Source organism: Aphis gossypii, chromosome 3, assembly GCF_020184175.1.
Source record: "Aphis gossypii isolate Hap1 chromosome 3, ASM2018417v2, whole genome shotgun sequence".
NCBI lineage: Eukaryota > Metazoa > Arthropoda > Insecta > Hemiptera > Aphididae > Aphis > Aphis gossypii.
In genome coordinates, this window is record NC_065532.1 from 11,082,104 (window position 1) to 11,096,572 (window position 14,469).

Below are 14,469 nucleotides of genomic sequence, written 5' to 3' on the forward strand. Positions count from 1 at the left end.
AAATTCAATTTTTGAAACCTACTAATGTTTGCATAAAACATTTTATTCTAACAAATTATAGGTATTCCACTAACAATATATTATACAATATACATATTAATTATTGTATAAATATGATAACTGGTAATATTGTAACTTATTATTTTAAATTACGTAAAATACTGATTTAAAAAAAGTATTATTTTCTATCAGTCACCAAATCAAGTTAGAATAAATGTACCTGTAGGACAATATCTGGATACTTGAGAATTTAACAAGTATTTAGAATTTCTTGAAAATACAAAATTTCTTAAATATTTGTTTAATTATGTATTTTAATCTTCCCATATACATAAATTGCAAAGTTGTATTGTTGACAAAGTTAGTTTATTAAGTATTTACATCATGTATAGAAAACAAATCTAAATATTGGAGAAATATTAGATATCAAGACATTCATAATTTATTTACTGATTTTTTCCAATAAAACAGCTGATTACTCGATGGAAAACGTAAGCTAATTAACTTGAGTAAAATCTGGTACATTCCTCAAGTATCTTATCAAAGTTAAATACTCGCTCAAACTATACTCCTTTATGTTAGAATAGTATTAACACTCTTAAATATAGTTCTGTAAGGTATTTTTAGTAATTATTTTAAGTTAAGTTGAAATAAATAATAAGTAAAATATTTAAAACATACATACGAATAAATTTATTTGCTTAATATTTATAATTATATTTATTGAGCTTAACATATTACAAAAAGCAAATATTGGACTTCAAAACAATTTTACACCTAAATAATAGGTAACAATAATAGGGATAGTTGTAAATAATAACAGTAACATTACAAAAAACTTAATATTACACAAAAGCTTAAATATTCAATACCTATATTTGAACAAAATAGAGAGCTTAATTTTAAATGGTTGATTCTATTATTATCACATAATCTACAATGATTTGATCAACTAAATAGGATTGATATCATATTATTAATAATCAAAATAAATCATTAATAATAGTTTTTATAGTAACTGAATATACTGTACATTATGTATAAACAAAAGCTAAAATAAATATATATATAAAGGTGTGTATGTTTTAAATTAAAGTACAATTAAAGCAAAATACAAAGATAAATCATACATAAAATATTTTAATTATTTGAACATAATATGATAATATCCTTATATTTGAGATTAAAAACGAAATAATTTATGGAAGTCACAAAAATAAAATCAATAAACACTTTCAATGATGAGATTGCACATTTTTTTTTTTTTTTTTTGATTGCACATTTGTTGAATAATATTTAAAAATCATCCTCATAAAAACAGCTACTAGTTCATATAAAATAACAATTATTTACTATCTTTGGAATTTGGACGGACAAAGCGCAGGATAAATTAAAATTAAAATATTTACAAAAGAATTATTAATAAATTACAAACAAAAATAAGTGTACTAATAAATACGGAACTGTGCTTAAATAACTTTTAAATATAAAAATAAATAATATAGTATATGCTAAATAAAAAATTTAAGAATTTTAATCATAAATGGCACAATGACTAGTTCACATAATAATAAAATAAAAGTACCATTTTAAAATATTGCAATTTTTTTAGTTAAAAATATAGAAGGACAGCTTAAAGATTTAGGATTTTATTAATTAAATATAAAATTGTTAAAACATTTCATAACAAAAAAAAAATAAATTAACAAGAAAAAATAATATATCTATATATATATATATATGTGTGTGTGTGCAAAATAGTTTTTACAACTAATTACATTTAAAATCTTTATATTATTATACCCATAAGGTTAATATAAGTTTACCATTAATACATTGGTATCATATTTAAGGTATAAAAAATAGTTAGACGGTATTATAACTATTATCTATTAAACTGTTTATATTATATATTGAACAATATTGGACAGTAAACATTGTTCACTTGAGAAAAATGAAAAATAATATTTTTATGAATAATAAATTTGTACAATATTTAACATATCTAAACAATAATTATTATAATGTGCAAAAAAAAAAGAAGTAAACAATAAGCACAATATGATATTACAAATAATCTCATTCAATAATTAATTTTGTACAGTTTGTAAGTAATTGGACATATATTTTGGTCGTGATATAATACTACAATTTAAAATAAAAAATATTACAATATTGGAATTAAACATTTCTATTTCTAGTAAAATTTAAAAAAAACACAAGTACCATATGAACCATCATTTTTTTTTATATATATATACTAATTGAATTGATTGATAACACTGAATCAACTAGTTATATCTTTACTGTGTATAACAGTAGGTTCATCTTTACAAAATGTACCTGATCTAGAACCTATAGTGGGATGTCCATTTGGCAACATTTTAGTTTTTGGTATAATAGTTTGTCTTTTTACTCCATTTGTTATTTTCTCATTAGATGTTTTGTTAATACTTACATTATTCTGTATAGGTTTTCTATTAGTTTTGGGTGTTTGTTTTATTGCAATTGATGATGCACGATTGTTGGATGGTAGAGGATCAGTTTTTGGCAACATAGTCCTAGATTTTGTTTTAGGAGTAGATAGAGATAATTCAGATGATGTTTTAGTTTTCAAGCCACTATCTATTCTATTAGTAGACAACCTGGAACTTGCCATAGTGCTTCTAACACTAGGTGATGAAATCAGAGATGTCGACGATGACATATTACGACGACCACGAGGTAAATCTTTATGAACAGACAACAAGACTTTTGGAGGTGTAGGTGTAGCCAGTTGTGGTTTTGGTTCCATATACCGGGATTTTACCTGAAATAATTTTTTTTATTATTATAAATGTTATATAGATATAATTTAATAAAATATGTAATACAGAATTTTTTTTTTTTTAATACCTCTGCAAATTTTCCTGGAGTTTTAACTTTTGTTAATGGAATATTTTCAACTGCAGTTTTTAGTTTAATTTTATTCTCCTGTGTTTTATTTAACGCTCTAGTACTAATTGTCATTTTTTTAACAGGGCTTGATGTTATAAGAGTTCCATTTGCTGCTAATTCTAATCCAGGTAAGCCCAGCTCAAACGAGATCTTTTTAGCAAGAGCCTCAGACATACGATAATCATTTGGAAGACTACCCATTGCTTGTCTTTCTCTACCATTTTTGAAGTCAGAAGCTAAACCTTTAACTATTAACTCCATAATAGCATTCACTAAAATGTCTCCTTGTGTATGCTAAAAATGTATAACAAACAATATTAAAAATATATATTTTATTATTGATTAATTATTAGCTATAGAAAATAACTTAGACAATTTTTAATGGTTGATAACTAATATTTTTACATATTATTACTAATTATTATCTCTTTTAACATATCAAAATAATAAATTTGTGAATAATTTAACTACTTGGTTTACTTTATACTTAAATATCAAAGACCAAAGTTAAATTAATTATTTACTTTAGAGCAAGAACAATAAAATTTAATTTTAAGACCAATACTATTCTCGACTATATATTTTATTACACTAACAATATGATAACAGTATTTTATAAGAAGTACACATATATAGACTCTACATCAAATAAGAGTAACCTCAAGTAGTGACAATAAGTATGGCTAAAATGTGTTAAACACTGTTCTCTCAAAAGCATAATTTTATTATTCTAAAAACTGCCTAGCTTTCATATTGCTAAGATAAGAAAATAATATAGTAATTTTCTAGTCGTGGTCGATTGTCTGAAACTAAAACAAACTAGAAATGTTTACTTAATTGATGATTGTAATTTGGCAAAACCAAAAAAAATCATTCGCGACCCGAGGTTACTCTTATAGTATATGTATAAAAATATTCATACATTATTTATTAATTTTTTATAGACAAATGTACATAAAACAATCAAAAGTATTCTAACAAAACTTTTGCATTTTGGCACTTTTTTTTTTAAATTTGATGTAACTAAGTTTATTTTTCAAAATTATTAAAACTTTTAATTTTACCCAAAAATTATTTGACGATGATTTGTTCAAATGATCATAAGCTTGTCGTATTTGATTTCTATTTGCACAATTACAAGATGCTAACAAATGTGTAGCAAAGCTATCGGCAAATAAGTTTTCATTTTCAAGCATTTGTTTGAAACTATCAAGAAATACATATTTAAATTATAAAATTTATACTTATTAACTTATTTCTACATTTATGGTTTATTATGCTGACTTACTATTTTGAAGTTATGGTAGAATAAAAATGTTTTGCCAAGTATTTTATTACACTATTTGAAAGGTCGGTGGTTAAATTTATTATTTCTTTAGTCCATTCATCATTTGGTAAAGATTTTTTTATCTTTTCACAGCCTTCTGTTACACTTAATACATCATTTAGATCCTATGGATTAAAAAAAATAATATGTTAAATACAATACAATATAATTGTTATATTATGGTCAACAAAAACATATATTTAATTAAAATTATAAATTTAGAGATGATTTGAATTAGTAGTCGAGAATTACATTTCTGTTGACCAAATTAAATAATATAAATATATTACATCAACATGGGCAACTTTATGTCTGAAACACTTGACTTTTAAATCCTGTGGCAGTGAAACAAAATGGTGTGTTGGCCAAACCACAGAAAAATTGTCATTAATCCATACTATACAAGATAAATAAAGATCATCAAGTCCATAAGCAACACTTAATGTTAAGCACTCGAGAATACCAATAGTACAACGCTCGCAAACCTAATAATATTATTTATAAATTAAAGATTAACATCAAAAACTACTAATTAGCACAATATTAACCTCTTTAAAAAAATGACAGTATTCTGCTGCTAAGTACAACATGATGTTATCTTTTAATCCTTCAAGACACAACATATCAGCCAATTTGGATAATTCAGCCACATTTTTTATCTCTGAGAAATCACACTCCCCACTATAGATGTATCGTAATGTTAAATGGACGGTATTATAAGAAAAGCTAAAATTTAAAAAAATGCATGTAAGTATAAGAATAAAATCAAACTGATTTTTTTTTACCCTTTCAAATATAACACATTTCCAGCACTCTGTACCCATCCACCACTGAACATGGCAGCAAAATATTGGCATCTTGAAGTTAACACACATTTATGGGCTTTAATTCGCCTTCCATTAACATCAATTGTTGTATCAGCACCAATTTCTTCTATAAACATACGAAGTAAATCTTGTCCAAGACCAGATTTAATTTCTTCTCTGTTGTCAAGGGTGTGAGGTGGTTTAGAGAGTAATATACGTTCTACTTCAATATTTTTTAAGTATGGAAACATTCGTTTTAAACATCTACCTAACTCTGTATTTTTTAAATCACGTCTCAATGATTCAGATTTTGACTCACTCTTATTTAAACTATTAATAATTTCTTGAGAAGGTGTTTTATCCATGTCAGATAGTCGGACAAAAGAATCAACTAAACCAATTCCACTATCTTTTGCACCATTTACAGTGATTGTTACATTACATTCTAAAGTATCAAATGAATCTGAAGGTTTATTGAAGTCTTTTGATCCTGTTTCTATATGACTCTGAGTCATTCTGGCATCCATGTGACTGTCTTCTGATAAATTTACACTATGAGTTCTATGATGAGTTTTATGAACAACTGTACTGTCAACATTCCAAGAATTTCTTTGAGACTTCAGTCTAGAGCTCTGAGGTAATGATCTTCGTTTGACAGGGGTAGGTGAATCATTTTCAATAAACATGAATACACTTTGTTTCTTACATGATTCAGATATGTCAGCAGAAGAATTATCTACAGTTGATGTCATTCGACTTGGAGGAGGAGTTACTGTATTTTCACAATCATTAGTTTTGGTACAAGCCTCTTCACTATGCATTCGAACAAACCGATCTGCAAGTGTTTGAGGTTTACGATGTTTAATACCTTTAGATGATGATTCACTGGATTCAGAATCTTCGTTAAAATCAATAAACATAGAGAATATTTTTTCTTTGCTATTAGCAATTGTACTAGAATCTAAAGACTTTGTGAGATTTTCAAAACGTTTAGGTTTATTTTTTGGTTTACCTTGATTAAAATCAATAAAAAATGAGCTTGAGTTCTTTCTTTCACTATTTTCTTCAGTGACAGATGATTTGTCCACATCAAGATCAGGAATATAAGCATTAGCTGATATAACAGGTGAACATTCCATATACTTTCTAGATAAACGCGGACTTCTATTATCTTTTATTGGTGTTGCTTCTAAAGGTACAAATTCTAGCTTATTAGAAACAATAGGCTTTTCTTCCAGACCAAAAACTTCATCTTCATTTAAAGAATCAGGAGAATTCATTCCTTTAGTATTCTCTAAAATATCAAGATGTAAACTAAGAGTACTATCAGACTCAACAGAACTTTTCAGCTTTTCTATATGTTGGTTATTTGAATTATTTTGACTACTGTTATTTTCAGAAACAAAATTGAATATAGCATTATCATTAGCTGTACATATTGTATTAGGTATAACATCACTACATTGTTTTGTATCAGTACATATAATACTTTCAGTTGATGTTACAATACTATCAACATTATTTGAACAACTAATTACATCATTTCTAATACTTTTCTCAGCTTTTAAATCAACTTGATTATAGGACTCGTTATTTCCACATGTTTCTTTCTCTGTTGTATCATTATTAAAATTAGACATATTAATCTCTTTTTTATCAGTATTTAAAGTTATTGACACATTATCTTCCTCGTTGCTATTATTTGACTGTGGTAATAATGTAATTGTATCAAATTGAGATAATATATCAGTTGATGGTAATACATCTAAATCAATGTCATTATTATTTACAAATATTTTACTGTTTGATAGAGGTGAATTAGATGAACTACTTAGTTGTTCTGTATGAAAAGGAGATCTACTTATACCATTAACAATAGTAAATGTTTTATAATCATTTGAAGTTTCAGGTTCAAAAGATTCACTATTGACAACAATGTCTTTTTGAAATTCATTGTCATCATCAATTATTATATTTTCATTTATTACAGTGAATGTTTGAAAATTAATTGATTCACTCTTTAATGGATCTTGATTACTTTTATTAACACTATCTTCAAAATGATTAAATTTAGAAAAAATATCTCCATTTTCATTACTTTTTTTAATTACAGTAAAAGTTTCAAAATTGTTAGGCAATATAACATCTAAATCATCATCAGTTTCTTGAATCATTTTATTTGTTTTATCATTGAGTAAATTATTTTCATTATTTATAATCTTACTATCAACCCTTGATAAATCAGGATTACAGACATCGGTATTACTCTTTACAATTCCAATAGCTGGTTGATTTCTTTTATTATTTGAATCAGGAATTTGATCAGGAATTGATGAATCTAATGTACTGGTGCATCCAATCGCAAGTTCTAGATTTGAAAAACTATTTATGTCATCATTTGTTTTTTTTATAAGATCATGTTCTATTTCATGGCTAAGATTATTTACTATTCGAACTTTGTTGTCAATATCTGATCCATCAAATTTAAAATTTAATGCAGAATTAGTATCTATAAAAGTGTCTTTATTAGATAACACATTTGACTCTTTACGAGAGCTACTTGATTGAGACTTAGCTTGGCTAGATTCCACTGAATTATTTGATTTAATGTCCATGCTGTTAAATGAAGAATTTCTAATATTCACCTGGTTTAAAATGACTGATTCTATGTCGTCATATGCACATTGTTCAAAATCACTGAACTCACTTGAAGAAAGGTCATCATATTGTGCTAGTGAATAGTATAATGGATTAATATCGCATGAGATCCTTTTAGGCTCATATAAATCAATGGATGGACGTTTTTTTATTTTCAAATGATCAACATTAATTGATTTAATCAATTTTTTTTCTAGTACAGTAACATTGTTCTCAGAATAAACACACCTACAAAATAAATAATTAAATACTCAGTCTTGGATAAATATGTAGTATAAACATTTAGTCTAAAAACAAATGATAACCATGAAAAGCAAATTGTATGTAAATATTTAATTCTTTAAAAGGTGTGATTTGCTAACCCATTGTCCTCAACCATAAGTAAATAATAATTATTATTATATCTAGAAGATCGTAGTATATACGATGATGAGTATTCAATTTTATATATACACATATTCATTCATTTTTAACATTTTTAAACGTTTTAAGAAAACTGTATTTGTAATGAAAATACATTAACTTATTTGATTATGTACCAAACCCGTTTTATTAGTTTTAATTAAATGTAACTTTACAAAGTTAAAATATACATTTGTATAAATGAAATATTATAAAATTAAATTAATTGTAAAGTCTACCATACCAATACATTGCTTATATTTATGTTAGTAATAGGTAACTAGATAATAAAACCAAAGTTAATTTAAAAGGAAATCCAAGGTATCATATATCAAATTCCATTATTAATTTAGAATATGTGAAATAATAAAATTAATTAATTTTTATGAGTAAGAACAACTTATCATTTAAAGGTAACAAGTCAATGTACAAAATCATGCAAAGGGGTACATGCGATATTTTCACAAATGTGATATTTATACAGCCTATATCTTACCTAGGTATTTAAAATAGGTGTTTAACATTCTATATAAATATCGCTTGCACCCTTTTGAGATGAGATTAATTCTTGATTTTAGGTAGAATTCTGAAATAATTGATTATGAATCAATAATATAACTTTCAATTTATAAATTAACAAAATATTTCTTTGAAAATTAATTTATATCTCAATTAAATCTATTTAACAATATTTAATTGTTTTTATATCAAATTTAGATAGACTTTTACTTTCAGAAATATTTAGGTTTTACATAAAAGTTCAATAATAAACACGCATATGAATGTATATACTAACTATTAAAAATTCTAAGCTATATAAACTATTTATTTTATTATCTGATATGGATTTTTTAAAGAACTTTTCTAACTTTCAAAGTTAAAATAATTTGAACAATTTAAAAAAAGATAATTTTGAAATTAAATATCTCAAACTGTTGGAATAGTTTGTGTACTATGTGACAGCAGATAAATACATTTTTTTTAAACTAAATTACAGACATAATTTCATTACTACTATATTTTAAAATCTGTAATGGTTAAATTTTTTAAAGTTTGACAAAATTAATAGATTTGAATAAATTTCAAGTTTGAGTTTGCGTCAGTTTTAAAAAAATTAGTTCAATTTTATAAAACTTTAAGTTTACCTATTTAAATCATCAATTTATCAATTTGTTTGAAAAATACCCAGTACCTATTTAAATCTTAAATAAATAGTTTATTTGAGCATAGAAAATATTTTCATCTGTAAATATAAACATGTAAACTGTATACTAGTGTATAGTGTATACATTAAGTAGATACAGATCTCGATACAGATCCTCTAATTCATATTTTTTGATAAGAAATGAATAACTTAAATAATATTAATTATTAATTAATTAATAACCAACTTTGGAATACTAATACATTACTTGGTAATGGAAAAACTTCAATAAATCAAAAAAATAAAATAAATTATAAGTTATTCAAATAAAAATTAATTGTAATTGACACAATTTAAAAAAAATCTGATTGCTCATGTTTCACAATATATGTCTAATCACAGGCAAAAATGTATTACCACACCTATGATGCGCCTACACAATTGTAATATTATTCGATAATAATCTAAAAAATTGCTTATTTTCATAAACTTAATTTCGTTATTTAAATTATACTATTTAAGTTATTTGAACCTAAATATTTGCTTTTAAATAGGACATTAACCAAAATGTTTTTATTTGTGCAAACAGTGAAATTTAGTATTTTAATAGATAACAAATAAAATAAATATGTTTTGATTTTCTAAAAATAAATAAAAAAAGATTTTATATATGAAGATTAAATAAAAATGTAATGTATTACTTACGGCTTATTTAGTTTCCTACCATATTTTAGTAATATATGTATATCACATATGATCATTACCTTTAGATAGAACTTTGAAAATGCTAATTTCTGGATTATAAAACAAACATTTTTGGAAGAGAGAGTGATGATTAAATAAAACATGAACATCAGAGTAAAAAGAAATACATTACAAGAAATCAACAGGTGTAAGTTAATTGTTTCTAATGAGAACTACGACTATGTGCTTCAGTGAAGATGAGCCAAGTGAAAGTTAAGTTTTATCTTAGTCACCATGACAACTTGCATGTAATAAATGATAACACAACAAAATTACAGTTACCTACATTTGTTAATTATTTTAAATGATAGTTTATACTTATAACTATTATAACATACAATTATTTATTGATTGTATGTTATGAGAAATAACTAGTTTGATGGTCTTAAAAAAAAAATAGAACAATTCAACTACCAGTAATTTATAGCATCAAATTAACTGATGTACCTATGTTATGCTATAATAAATAATAATTTACCACTTACTTGATAAAATCTGAAATTCGTTCTAATAAATATACTGGCAAACTAGCAACATCGACTTTTTTAATAACTTCATGATAAAATTGTGGACAGCGGCAGCGTAATATGCAAGAATGTGCACTAATAATAATTCCCTTTGATTTAATATAGAAATCAAAACTGTCTTTATTATCCGATAATAATCTGAAATATAATTTTACTTGTCAGTTTTCTTAAATATAGTCAATAATAAATATGCATTCAAATAAAAACATGAACTTAGGTAATACTCACGAAAGAATATCTTGATGAAGCTTATAGTGATCAGCTTTCCTCTGTATCAAGCTTATCCTTTCAAACCACCCATTCACAGATTGATCAATATCCATCAGTCATCATTAACTGGACGAAAATTAAAAACATTGATTACACTGGCCAGTGTAAGAATTGTAAAAACATTCATCACTTACACAATACATAGATGAATATCTGGGAGCTAAAAATATCCAGTGAAATGTGTTCACGACTATAGACAACATAGCAGCAAAGTTCACATTTTTTTGTTGTTTATTTTTTTCTTTTAATAAGTATGGTGTACGCCAAACGATACAATCAAAAACGCGATTTGAATTTTGAATTTGAAAGGCGCACCAGAATAAATTATATTATTTATTATTATTATTATATTATTATTATTATTATTTGTGCCACCTCCACATAATAATATTATAGGTAAATACTAAATAGTACATTAGTACCTACTATCGTCTATCGCACTATCGGTCGTCCCACAGAGTAAAAAATAATAATAAATGTTTTGTTTTCGCAAGCTATTTAGCGGAACGCGAATTCTTTAAACGGCCAAATCGCACGAGACTCCTCGCAAAAGCCCATCCGACAATCGCCACCGCCAAAGTATCATATTCGAATCTACGATACGATGACGTGCATACAAATTACAATTAATACGAATGCATACACTACGGAGTACAGACTATAGATCAATACGTTATCACAGTTGTTAGACGGGGAAGTCCATTCCGTATCGTCTGCCGTTATAACCTGCTGGCTGCTGTGAATAATAAAATTGTTCTTTATCAGTGAAACAATAACAATACATTGGTGGCAGCGACGTCCACAGGTGGCGCTAGCCAAACACTGCCTATATCGTGATAACAGTATAAACATAAAACAATATATTTAGAATTTACATCATTGCGGATTCATCACGATCCCTAAATACCGTGCCGGATTACATTAAAATAGTTAAAATACGCTACAAACTTGGTACTTTACACGATATAATATTGTCTAAATGTCTGTGTATCGTGTGTCATTAAACGTCGCTTGAAGCTTGTGCTAGTGTATAATATATTATTAATTTATTCGGGAATCGTGACTCACGCTTATTGCAAGTTTTAACCGTGTTATACGAAAATACACCTGTATAATGATAAATTATAATTTGTGACATGCCTCCCCCCCACTCCCAAGGTTAAGTTTGGTACCTCTTATTATAATTTAAATATTTAAGACAACAAACATATTTAAGATTTAACGATAAACTCGAACACTCGATGATCACAATATAGGTATTGTATAGATACTTAGGTACCAACGACCTACCTAAACCTAATTACAATTTTAAATTCAGCACCAAACCTACTCACGGTTACAATATTTACGATAGGTGTCAGGTTAGATAGGACCTATACTGTACGGTCTGTACGTCTGTATATATAGTGTATAGGCGTATAACGGAGAGAAATGTCGGCGACGGCCTCGCCTATGTATATAGCTATTGCCTATGAGCAATATGTCAATAAATATGTACTTTCAACTTTAAAACTCTACTGAATTGTTAAATAATTATTGTATGAGTATAGTTAGATATTGTTATTAAGATTTATATTTTTTTTTTCATACTACGTCGTCATTTTTATTTATTATATCGTATAAAATATTACTTGATGTCTATTGTAACTGTAAATTTTTATAATAATAAATGGGTTAACTTTTTATTCTGTAGCTACACTTTTATTTTTACATAAATGCATTGTATCCATTTTTCATAGGAGCTGTAAGCTACAATAGACTTAAATTTGATAAATGTATATAAATATAATAATACTACACGTCATATCCCTAATAAGTTTATAATTTATAGTACTTAGGTATGTAATATAAAGATAATTAAAGTTGCATGCATTTGGTAGGTTCTAGGTATATTTTATGATTAATATTTAATTGGATACCTAAGTCCTAAATAATAATATAATATTATAAAGTATTATAATATATTAATATATATAATATGTGTGTGTGTGTTTAAAATGTTTAAATTATTATAGTATATCATTACATCTATATAAGACTATAAATATATTATTGTTAAATACAGACGATAATTTAATATTTATAAGTCTATACATAATACATATATCAAATATTCAACGTGACAAACAATTTATATAGATATATTTTTTTTTTAATTTATGATGGAATCTAAATTATATTTATTAATAATTACATAATAATATATACTGTAATTAAAATATTTGATTATACTTGCTTAAAGGTTAAAGTTCAAATATTAACCTATAATACAACAATACGTAATATTTTAATCATGTTCCATAATATACAAGTCTAACCTAACCGCCTGCTTTCTAGTTTCTGTCAAAAATAGGTCTAGGTACCTACTATCTGTTTATGCCAATTTTACCGAGTACCGAGTATCAACTACCTTGGTATTTGGAAACTTCTGATAACATAATTGAATTCTTCGTATGACGTATGTTAGAAAATGAATTTTTTATACCTTTTTAATTTCAATCTAACCCTTTAAAAGTTGATTGAACTAAAAAAAAATAATTTAAAAGTATAAAAAAAAAAATGTTATTTAAGTAAAATTAACTAAGTTTTCAGAAATTTTATCGGAGCACTATATTAATGGCAAAATTCCTATTACTACAAAAAAAAAAACAAAATCATTAATATTCGTATAGCGCTTAATTGACATGGCTCATGCGAAAGCGATTCTCTATTTTTTCTACAGTTTACTGGCTAGTGGTTACTATGCAGTCTATACTCTATAGTACCTACGTTCACATTCACACGCACTTATATTCATTTACGATTTACCATTTACTATATAATTACTAGGCATACACTTATTAGTTATTACAAGATACAACAACACAACTTTTAACTTAAGAATTGACTAATATTTATTATTTAATACCTTTAAATGAGGCAATGGTGTAAATACATGCAGGAATGCAGAGAATGCAACTACGTTAAGATCCTAAGTCTAGGGAGCTTTTATTCTGAATCTGAATACTGTTTTTTTTTGTCATTAACAAAAAATATGTGTGTTGGGATTTAAAAAAAAAAATAACAATAAGAGAATCAGAACTTATGAACATAACTCACATTATTGACAACTACAAGTTTAAAAGCTCGTAAAGTCAAATATAAACTGTTTTAAACTAACTAATAACTAACATTTATTTCGAAAAGGAGGAGGGTCCTTTAATTTTTTTTTGAATTGGGTGTAAACATTTTTATACTTACACCAGTCACATCACTGACAACAGGTACAACAAATACAACTACTCTACAATCTGCAGTACAATAGATGTTGAATGTACCTAGATTTACATTTCCATAATAAATTACACTTTTTTATCGATATTTTAAAAAAATGTCTCTTTAAATTACTCAAAAACAATCAAACTATTTTGTAAATTATATCACGTATAAAAAATGATATTTATAAACATTTGGTGAAAATTTCAAGAATATTTATGATTATTAGTTTTTGAATTAAAATAAATCAACAAAATGTATTTTATTAAAAACTTGCAATTAATTTTGTTTTGTTTTTTTTTCTTGATTAATTAGAAAAGTACTGATAAATTTTTATTTTAGAACCGCCTAAGTACCAACTAGATTTACTTTTGAGTTTTCTTTTAGAAAAGATACTGT

At 25.6% G+C, this 14,469-nt stretch overlaps 1 protein-coding gene across 3 annotated transcripts; it reads right to left on the bottom strand.

The window, feature by feature from the left end:
* Positions 1-705: 705 nt before the first annotated feature.
* On the bottom strand, positions 706-12,118 carry LOC114120576 (putative uncharacterized protein DDB_G0282133). Of its 3 annotated transcripts, XM_027982520.2 has the most exons (10): positions 10,950-12,118; positions 10,774-10,881; positions 10,504-10,683; positions 5,050-7,956; positions 4,813-4,990; positions 4,555-4,749; positions 4,226-4,389; positions 4,002-4,143; positions 2,896-3,231; positions 706-2,809 (listed from the first exon to the last, which is right to left on the bottom strand). In XM_027982520.2, the coding sequence occupies exons 2-10, from the start codon at positions 10,866-10,868 to the stop codon at positions 2,288-2,290; spliced, it is 4,719 nt and encodes a 1,572-aa protein (XP_027838321.2). In that variant the 5' UTR covers positions 10,869-10,881; positions 10,950-12,118; the 3' UTR covers positions 706-2,287. The 3 variants fall into 3 exon arrangements, with proteins under 3 accessions (XP_027838321.2, XP_050059209.1, XP_050059210.1); XM_050203252.1 differs by having other exon boundaries at positions 10,774-12,118; XM_050203253.1 differs by lacking the exons at positions 10,774-10,881; positions 10,950-12,118 and adding an exon at positions 8,627-8,716 and having other exon boundaries at positions 10,504-10,642.
* Between the last annotated feature and the right edge of the window lie 2,351 nt (positions 12,119-14,469).